The following is a 10,331-nucleotide window of genomic DNA, read 5'->3' on the forward strand; positions in this document are numbered from 1 at the left end:
CTCGGTCCAGCAGAGGAGGCCCAACAAGATGGCGTAAATTAGGTCAAGGACGAGGCATCAGGACGTCTATATAAGGGAAACGGGAGACAACGAGAGGAGGATCCAAAATCACTGACTAACACTTGGCGGCTAGATTAGGGTTTTCACCTTTGCTTCATCTCGCCGTTAGTTGTACTTTTCCGGTAGCTCATCGAGCCACCGACTTCCTTTCTGTCGCAGTCTCTTTGTTTCCCTTGTAACCGACTGAACGTTTTCTCCGACCATAAATAAGACGTCTTTGTTAAAACCCATATCTTCTTTATTACCGTTTTCCGATCAAACAGTTGGTGCCCACCGTGGGGCAACTAGCAAAGTAACGTCAGAACTATGGTCGTTAACAACGACAGTTCTTCGTCAGGCGAGGAGCGCAAAGCTCTCGAGGTGACACCGGCTCCAGAGGCGACACCTACGCCTACACCAGTAACTCCACTTCCCCATCCTGCGTCTATGGAAACTATCCTGGCACGCCTCGCCCTACAAGAAGCGGCGCAGAAGGCGGCAGCTGACCAAATCACGGCGATAGCAAAGATCCTTGCTCCTCTCGCCGCAAACGCCGAAGCTTCAACGGCGCAGTATCGTCGACACCTGTTCGCCACAGAACGAACCACCGACGTAGCACCTACGCGGGATAACGATAACCAAAGCGCCGGTAACGACATCAACGCGCACACCGCAAGCGAACTAGCCGCGTTGAAACAGTCGGTCCTCGATATCAATTCGAAGATCCACTAGGTGACGACGTCCGCGCCCCAAATCGAGCATGTACTCGTGGAATCTCTTCGTACACCTTTCACGCAAAAGGTTACCGGCGTGCGGCTACAGAAGATGGAGAAACTTCGTCTTCCAACCTTCAAAGGTCTCTCTGACCCTTCTACTCACGTCACGTCTTTCAACAAAGCGATGCGACGCGTAAACCTGACCGACGAAGACAAAGACGCCGGCTTTTGCCAACTCTTCGTCGAAACCCTAGAAGGACCGGCCCTTACTTGGTTCACCGGCCTCAGAGAAAACTCCGTCGACTGTTTCCACGACCTCTCGACGGCTTTCCTTAAGAACTATATCATGTTCACCAACCAGGAAGCGACCGTGTCAGATTTGTGGAACCTCACTCACGCCAGCGACCAAAGTCTCCGCGACTTCATGTGGAAATTCAAAGCTATTGTCTCGAAGATTGATATTCCCGACCATATCGCCGTCGAATCTTTAATGAACACCTTGCACGTCGACTCCACATTCCGCCAGGATCTCTACCGATATCCGACAAAATCTGTCTCCGACGCCATCGCTCGCTCGCACAACTATATCCGCATGGAAGAAGACACCAGGGAAAAGTTCGCAAAAGAAGCAGCAGCGAAACAGCGACCCTCCCGAACAAACGACACCCGCCCCGAGCCCCGCCAGCACTCCTCCGGTGGAAATACCACTCAGAAGCGAGGCTACGTTAGCTCGGTCGGTGATGAGGAATCTCCAAAATCAGCAGCCATCACGCGAGAGAAAGGCTGGAACCACTGGGATTGAGACTCCGCTCCGAAGCAGTCAACCTCATCCGAACCAGCGAGTTCAAACTCCGAGGAGCCAAAAAAATGGTGCCTCTACCACAAAAGGGATTCCCATGACACGAAGGAATGCAAGGTCCTCATCGGGCAGTTTTTCGACGGGATCACTAATGAAACAATCCAAATGCCCACTTCTCCTACGACACCGAAAAACACCAAAAGCTGGAGTAAGAACAAGGAGAAGAAGGCCCAGAAGTCTCAAAAGAACACGGCCCCGAGCGATGAAAGAGCAAGCCCTGAGCGCACTCCCGTCAACAACGTCGGCCCCGCCAACGATTCGTCAGAAGACGAACACCCGCGTCGCCGGCGACGAGTGGAAGTCATACTCTCTCGCCCTTGCGACTCCTCTGATGACGACGTCCCGATAGTGCAACCAGATCTGCGCGATAAATTGGACAGCAAGGATAAGCAGTCTCTCGCTCCCTCGAAAACAGATAAAGACCTGTGCATTCTATTGAAGCGAAAAAGCGCCACGAACGAAAACACAGGAACCGCCGACCTCCGTGCGACCATCTCCAAATGCAACACTCGGAGAGTCGGTCAAACTGGCGACCTTCGCGACCAGTTCAATTCGAAGGCCGACGACCTGCAAATCCAACTCAACCGTTCGAAAGGGTCCGATCTGCAATGACGTCTCGAATCAAAAAAGAAACAGCCCCAAGAAACTCCTATATTCGAGAACACAACTGACGATTTGAGGAAGCAATTCGAATCAATGCGAGCTACCCGAGCCCCGCACATTAGTGTCATAATGGGCGGATCACCACCTTGCGGTGACTCGGTTCGAGCCGTCAAAGATTACAAACGTCAAGCAACCACCTCTCAGAAGTGGCCTTCTCCAGTCGAAAATGATCACCAGATCACTTTTTCGGCACTAGACACCAAGGGCGTCCACATGCCACATAACGATCCTCTCCTCGTCAACATTGACATCAGCGAATGTCTGGTCGCAAAAGTCCTTATTCATACCGGCAGCTCAGTCGATCTCATCTTTCGCGACACACTCAACAAAATGGGAGTTGATTTGCGGGATATGAAGCCTTCTTCTCGCACGCTCACCGGCTTCAACGGAGTCTCAGAGCAAATGATCGGGACAATTCGCCTTCCAGTTTACGGAGGTGGTATAACCCGCACCGTCAAGTTCTCCGTCATCCGCGCCAAAGCACCCTATAATGCCATACTCGAAACACCATGGCTGCATTCCATGAAAGTCGTCCCTTCGACTTATCATCAACGCGTCAAATTTCCCGGAAAAGACGGCAAAACTCAGACGATTCGGGGAGATCAAGAAGCCGCGAGAGAACTACTGATCGCAACTGTAAAGATGCAGCAGCAAGCTTCCCTTGTCAACTCCGTCAGTAAACCACTCAACAAGATATACCCCCAGAAGGAGGAAGTTCGCGAAGTCGCAATTGATGAATCCGACCCGACGAAAATCATCCGAGTTGGCGTCTACCTGTCTGACGACGTATGTTCAAGGATCATCTCTTTCGTCAAAGACAACGCCTCGACGTTCGCCTGGAAGACTTCCAACATGAAGGGGATCGACCCCGCAGTTACCTCCCATGAACTGCACGTCGACCCAACGTTCAAACCCATCCGACAGAAGCGACGAAAACTCGGTCCAGAACGATCTAAAGCCGTAAACGAAGAAGTCGACAGGCTCCTCGACGCGGGTTTCATAACCAAAGTCCGATACCACGAATGGTTGGCTAACCCGGTTGTCGTCAAAAAGAAAAACGGCAAATGGCGCATATGCGTCGACTTCACGGACCTCAACAAGGCGTGCCCAAAGGACAGTTACCCACTCCCTCATATCGATCGTCTCGTCGAATCAACTGCTGGTAACGAACTCCTAACCTTCATGGACGCTTTCTCGGGATACAACCAGATCTTGATGCATCCCGACGATCGCGAGAAGACGGCATTCATCACCGACAGAGGGACCTACTGCTACAAGGTGATGCCCTTCGGGCGAAAGAACGCCGGCGCGACTTATCAGCGACTCGTCAACCGAATGTTCCCTGATCAGCTTGGCAACACCATGGAAGTGTACATCGACGACATGTTAGTCAAATCGCTCAAGGCCGACGATCACCTAAACAACTTACGCGACTGCTTCAAGATCTTGAACGACTACGGGATGAAGCTCAACCCGGCCAAGTGTACCTTCGGTGTCACTTCGGGAGAATTCCTCGGCTACATTGTCACTCAACGAGGAATCGAGGCTAACCCCAAGCAGATCTCGGCGATCCTCGACCTTCCAAGCCCAAAGAACAGCCGCGAAGTACAACGACTAACCGGACGCATAGCAGCTCTCAACAGGTTCATCTCGCGATCAACCGATAAGTGTCTTCCCTTCTACGAGCTACTAAGGGGCAATAAGAGGTTCGTCTGGGACGAAAAGTGCGAGGAGGCGTTCAATCAACTCAAGCACTACCTCACAACCCCCCAGTACTATCAAAGCCAGAAGCCGGCAACACATTGTCTCTCTACATAGCCGTCACATCCTCCGCCGTCAGCAGCGTGCTCATTCAAGAAGATCGGGGAGAACATAAACCAATATTTTACACAAGTAAAAGAATGACCGAGCCGGAGACGAGATACCCAACACTCGAAAAGATGGCCTTAGCTGTCGTCACCTCGGCCAGGAAACTGCGACCCTACTTTCAGTCGCACACGATTGAAGTACTGTCCAACCAACCACTCCGAACAGTTATGCAGAATACTAACCAGTCAGGACGGTTGACTAAATGGGCGATGAAGCTGAGCGAACATGACATCGTGTACAAGAATCGCACAGCAGCAAAGTCACAGGTCCTTGCCGACTTCTTGATCGAGTTAACACCAGAGCTGGAGCAAGACCTCATCCTACCAAGTTTAAACTGGATCCTACACGTCGACGGTTCATCCACGAGTAAAGCGTCGGGGGGAGGAGTGCAACTGCAATCACCAACTGGAGAACTCATCCGGCAGTCATTCAGCTTTGGTTTTGCGGCGTCAAACAACGAAGCTGAGTACGAATCCCTCATCGCAGGGCTCCGTCTCGCCAAGGCAGTGAAAGCCAAAAGAATCAGTGCTTACTGCGACTCTCAACTTGTCGTAAGCCAGTACCTCAGCGATTACGACGTCCGCAACGAAAGGATAGACGCCTACCTCAAACTCGTCCAAGACCTTAGGCGAGACTTCGAGTTCTTCGAACTCACGAAGGTTCCTCGCGGAGAAAATGTCTGTGCCGACGCCCTCGCTGCTCTAGGAAGCAAGCTACACGATCAAGTCAAGAGGACAATCCCAATCCATAAGATCGAGAAATCGAGCATCGATACGAAGGCGGAACAGACTGCGATCGCAGCAGCGATTAGCGAAGCGATGGATATCGACGAAGCAGAACCTCCTTCGCAGGATGATCAGCCAACAGATTGGCGCAAGGAACTCATCGATTACCTCGCTGAAGGTTTATTGCCCACCGAGAAATGGGACGTGCGGCGACTGAAGCGACGTAGCGCACACTACGTTTTCATGGACGGGGAACTACACCGATGGACCGCGATGAAGGTGCTACTCAAATGTATCTCCGGCGAAGAAACGAGACTAGTCATGGCCGAAACACATGAAGGAGCAGTAGGCAATCACTCGGGCGGACGAGCTCTCGCATTAAAAGTAAAGAATCTCGGATTCTACTGGCCAACCATGAACGCCGACTGCGAGACATACGTGCGCAAGTGCGACAAATGCCAGCATCATGCTTCCACCTTACACAGCCCAACGGAGTTCCTTCATACCCTAACTGCTCCATACCCATTCATGCGATGGGGAATGGACATCATCGGTCCAATGCCGGCATCTCGCCAAAAGAAGTTCATCCTGGTCCTCTTAGATTACTTCACCAAATGGGTTGAAGCCGAAGCCTACGCCAGCATCACCGACAAGGAGGTGCAAAACTTCGTCTGGAAGAACATAATCTACCGACATGGGCTCCCATACGAGATCATTACAGAGAACGGTTCACAATTCATCTCCCATCATTTCAAGGGATTCTGCGACAGATGGCGAATTCGACTCAACATGTCGACCCCGAGAAACCCGCAAAGTAACGGCCAAGCCGAGTCGACGAACAAGACCATCATCGACGGTCTGAAGAAATGACTCGACTTAAAGAAAGGTTGCTGGGCAGATGAACTAGACGGTGTCCTGTGGTCCCACAGAACAACTCCTCACGGAGCGACGAAGGCTACCCCTTTCTCAATGGCCTACGGCGTCGAGGAAATGGCTCCCGCAGAAGTGAATGTGACGAGCTTGCGCCGATCGCGAATGCCACAAAACATCGAACTCAACCGCGACATGCTGCCCGACGCACTCGACGACATCGAGGAAAAGCGCGACCAAGCACTACTCCGTATCCAGAATTACCAACATCAAATCGAGAGCTACTACAACAAAAAGGTCAAATCGCGTCCTCTCGAAATGGGCAATCTTGTCTTAAGAAAGGTCTTCGAAAACACTAAGGAATGGAAAGCCGGCAAGCTTGGAGCCAACTGGGAAGGACCATACAAGATAGTCGAAGTCATCAAACCAGGAGTATACCGCCTCGAGACTTCAACAGGCGAAGCAATACCGAGAGCTTGGAACTCCAAACTTCTCCGCCTCTTCCATCCTTAGTCAAGACGAACGCCTTACCGAGTAAATGCGCCACTAAGGCCACTTTTACACGCCTCTCGCTCAAAAAAAAAAAAGGCGAAAGAACGACCAACGGTCACGCTCTCTCGCTCAAAAAAAAAAAAAAAAAAACCTAGTAAATGCGCCTCAAAAGCCACTTTTACTCGCAATCTAAGAACTACGAATGGCTTGATTCCCACAAAGGGATATGTAGGCAGCCCAAAAGAAAAAGGGGTCCAGCCGAAAAAAAAAGAAAAAAAAAACAAACCTCCTCCCCGAGGAATCGATCTCCGAAGCAGACGATCACTTAAGCGATGCCGGTACTCGCATCCCACGTTGGATATGTCCTGATCAGACACGTATTCACGGGAGTCGACCGTGTTGCGATTTAAACCAACACGGCCGAGACAATGACTCCAACTCACCCTGTAATTTACTAAGTAAGGTTTGGCCCACCGAACGCTTGAAAATTACGCTAGGGTCGATTTGGAACCGTCAACGTCGAGAACTTATAATTAAACTCAAATGACGAACGATCGCGAGTCAAAGAAATCGACCGAGACAAAGTCATAACGAGCTTAACACTACAACGATTCGTATCTCGAATAACGTTTATACTAAACAAACAGTCACTTCAAATCTTGAGAAATCATGCATTTGAAAGACAAGTACAATAAAAGATAATCAGTTAATACGATTCGAAGAGTTGAAAATAACAGAGGAAAAACAAAGTAGAAGCCTCGAAAGGCAAAAGTCTAAAAGGCAACAACACAAGTCCTCCGGGACTCAAAAGAAAACAACAAACAAAGAAAACTAAGCTTCCCGATCACTCTCGCGATCATTAAGGGCGGAAAGCTTCGAAGCCCTGACGCTCGATTCGCGGGCAATCGGAGAGACTTGCATCGCAGCATCCTCCGACACCTCGCCAATGTTTTCCTCGCCGTCCCGACAAGACTCTTCTGGAGGCGGCGAATCGTGACCCTCGAGTGAAGTATCCGAAAGCACGAGGACAGGAACGTTATCTCCATCGACTCGAGCTCCTCGACCAGGCACTCCTTCCTCAAGAACAGTCGAAGGGTTTTCAATAGGAAGCGTCGGGTCCTCGCGCCTTTCTCTGACCGGATGAGTAGACGAGACATGCAGATTCACCGCAGTCTCTGGGTCAATTAAGCCAGCGTTGGAACCATACGGGTCGAGACCCACCAGAATCCGAGCATCCACGAACTGAGACTCCAACGCGAGGGGAGAGAGTCTAAAATCGCTTTCGGGGATCTCGCCAACCTTCAGCTTCTCAGCCTCTTGTTCGTACTTTCTGTCGTACTCGACGAACATATCAATAGAGGCTTGCGGTATGTCGTTCCCGGCTCCTTTCAAGGCCTCGAGGCACTTCCTAGTCCCAAAGGCTTGGCTGTAGAGTAACCGAGCCTCGTCGTAAGGACCCCGATGCTCCTCTCGAGAATGAATCTTGGCAAAGCAACGATTAGCCTTGGCGGTCATTTCCGCCTCAACTCTCCCCCTTTCTCTCGTCACCTCCAAGATTCTGGAGTCCCTCAGACGTTTCATCTCTCGCTCGTGCGTGGCAGCGAGCGAAGCCCTCTCGCTCTCGAGATCAGCATTCTTCTGTTCAAGCTCGCGGATGATTCTTCGAGATGATTCTAGCGCGGCTTTAAACTCATCGCGTCGAGCAATGGTGCGGGTCATCATCCCGTTGAGCTTCTGCAGATTGGCCCTTGACTCGTTCAGTTGACGAGCAGAAACCTCTTCCTTCTCAGCAAACTCTTTCTTGGCCAGCTCGAGCTCGTCCAAGGTTTCTTTAAGGGCCGTGTCGTATTTATCAATCACGACATTCATCGTGCTATCATCCTGAACACGCGACACAATGGAAATCGTGAGAAGTTAGGAGTCAAGGAATTTAAAAAAAGGAGGACCAAGCCGTTTACCAGCAGTTTGGCCCTCGCAGCTTCTTCGTATTCACCCCCGAATATAAGGTCTTTCACAGCAGGAAGAGGTTTCGCCCTCCCTCTTAATTGACAGAGAAACTCTCCACATTTCTCTGGAACGTACACTAAGGGAGCCGGTTCCTCGTAGTGGAAGTCGACCTTGTCGGGAAAGCTGAATCCGGGTGCCCTCCTTAGGATAGCGGCGCCGCGGGAAGAAGTACCGGTCTGGACGGCCCCTCCCCCGACGGGAACGGGAGTTCTCTCGCGAGAAGACGTCAGATCAGGAGACCGCCTCTCATCATCGTCTTCGTCATTTCCCCTCCTTATCAGGAGTGGTGACCCTTCGCTATCTTCCTCGGAATCACCCGAGCGGGCGGCATTAAGAGAAGTCTCGCATTCCTCTCCTTCACTTACTCCCTCCTCGTCATTCCGTCCCTCCGAGGCTTCAGCCTCAGAAGCCCCCTCTTCGTGCTGAAGTTCTTCTTCTCGAACATCCTCCTCCTCTTGCTCGATCGGCTCGTCAGCATTCTCCAACTGCTCGCCGGGGACTTCTTCTTTGTCCTTCTCTTCTTTTTCTTCTTCCGGGGTTCACCGGAAGGAGGGACGTCACTCATCTCCTCAGTACTCCTCTCGACTCCCGAGCCATCGCCTCTTTTCCTTTTCTTGCCCTTCCCCGCACTTCTGGCATCGGAAGGAAAAACCTCGTCAGCACGAGGAACCGCCATCGAGGGTCCTTCCCCGCTAGTCAGCCCCAGCTGGGCCGCTATTATTGCGCTCAGATCAGGAAGAGTACCCATCCTCTTTGCCTCGGTAACTTGTTTTTGGATGTCTCTCGGGAAGATGTCTAGTCGCTTAGTGCGAATGGGAAGAACGGTCGGAAGATCGGATATCCACTCTCCTGAAAACATAAGGCAGAAGGGTCAGGACGCGACAAATAAAACTTGCAACTAAAAGAGCACAGTCTAGAGCTGCGAGAGAACGTACTTCGAGTGATTCGATCTTTAAGCTCACGGATCTTCTCGACGGAGATCTCGGACCAACGATAGATTCGAAGCAAAGCGACGCCACGAATACTTCTCAAGAAATCTTCGGGATAAACTGGGGAGGTAGGATGGCCGACTGCATACAAAGCAAAAAAATTGGTTGGTTAGAATCGACAAATCGCTTACGGTTCGCGACAGAATATTCTACCGCAAGAACGGTTTCAAAGAACTCGATAATCATCTTGGGGAGGCTCCTCGACGGCCGAGCTGTCGGACTTAAGGAAGAAGTAGGAGCGCTGCCAGTTCTGCGTCTTATTCGGATGACCGGCACACACATTGCAGTTCGGTCGCATCTTCACCGAGTAGGTGCCATCCTTCATATCGGTTATCGAGGTCATCTCCTCGAACAACCTAACGCTCATCGGCATATCGATCTGCTCCTCCAAAACCGATAAAGTGACCGCTAGTCGCAGCGAGCCATTCAACAGCTGACTGATCGCGAGATCTCGACGTCTGGCGTATGATGTGATCAGTCGTGGGATGGGGAACCAGCAACGAGTGTTTTCCTGAAAATAGGATTCGTGCACCGTCTGGTACCCCATCGGAGGAGACCAGGGTCTCTGCGCTTCCGTAGGCACAAGGAAGGTCACGCCTACGGCACCCGCAGCCCGAAGAACCCTCTTCACACTTCCAGGAGTCGACTTCGTCTTCTTTACGCCCTCCCAGTCCTGACCGGCCAAGAAGGCAGGACGCAATAAGTCGTGATGGAGTTGAGGAAGCTCTTCGAAAATTCCGTCAGGGTAAAAGGTAGTCGGGAAGAACTCTGCCTCAGAATCATCGTCCTCCGAGGGACCGCCCTCCGCAGATCGAGCTCTCAGGGTGACCGAGTCAACAGGCATCGCCCCGCTCTGCCCGTCTCTCGAACATTCCATTGCATCCCTCGCAACGACGTTCTGGCTTCCTTCTCTCGCGAGTCTCGCAGCATCCGCAACCAGAAGTCGCTGAGAACGAGATAGATTCGCCGTGTCCATCATCGCCGCGCGATGAATCGCCTCCGGATCTCCGACACGACCCCCGTCGGAATTCCTTGTCGGATTCGACGTCGCTGCGACTGCCTTTCCCTTATGCTGCTTCGATAGCCTCTGACCCGACGACAT

The 10,331-nt window shown here is 51.6% G+C and overlaps 2 protein-coding genes across 2 annotated transcripts; one reads left to right on the forward strand and one right to left on the reverse strand.

The window, feature by feature from the left end:
• Positions 1-4,217: 4,217 nt before the first annotated feature.
• On the forward strand, positions 4,218-5,741 carry LOC106378525. Its single transcript, XM_013818640.1, has one exon. It carries the CDS (start codon positions 4,218-4,220, stop codon positions 5,739-5,741), a length of 1,524 nt encoding a protein of 507 aa, XP_013674094.1.
• A 1,323-nt stretch (positions 5,742-7,064) lies between these two features.
• LOC106378524 (meiosis-specific protein ASY2-like) lies at positions 7,065-10,331 on the reverse strand. The gene is made up of 5 exons (XM_013818639.1): positions 9,500-10,331; positions 9,176-9,310; positions 8,817-9,089; positions 8,192-8,766; positions 7,065-8,114 (listed from the first exon to the last, which is right to left on the reverse strand). Exons 1-5 carry the CDS (start codon positions 10,329-10,331, stop codon positions 7,065-7,067), a joined length of 2,865 nt encoding a protein of 954 aa, XP_013674093.1.

This window comes from Brassica napus, chromosome C1, assembly GCF_020379485.1.
Source record: "Brassica napus cultivar Da-Ae chromosome C1, Da-Ae, whole genome shotgun sequence".
In the NCBI taxonomy this organism is placed as follows: Eukaryota; Viridiplantae; Streptophyta; class Magnoliopsida; order Brassicales; family Brassicaceae; genus Brassica; species Brassica napus.

Bases quoted from the DNA above. Each gene is read 5' to 3' on its own strand.
- LOC106378524 (XM_013818639.1), bottom strand. From the start codon at position 10,331: ATGTCGTCGGGTCAGAGGCTATCGAAGCAGCATAAGGGAAAGGCAGTC. The intron at 8,767-8,816 runs GTACTGAGGAGA...CCCCGGAAGAAG, and splicing joins TGGCTCGGGAGTCGAGAGGA to AAAAAGAAGAGAAGGACAAA. The intron at 8,115-8,191 runs GTAAACGGCTTG...TCGCGTGTTCAG, and splicing joins CTGCGAGGGCCAAACTGCTG to GATGATAGCACGATGAATGT.
- LOC106378525 (XM_013818640.1), top strand. From the start codon at position 4,218: ATGGCCTTAGCTGTCGTCACCTCGGCCAGGAAACTGCGACCCTACTTT.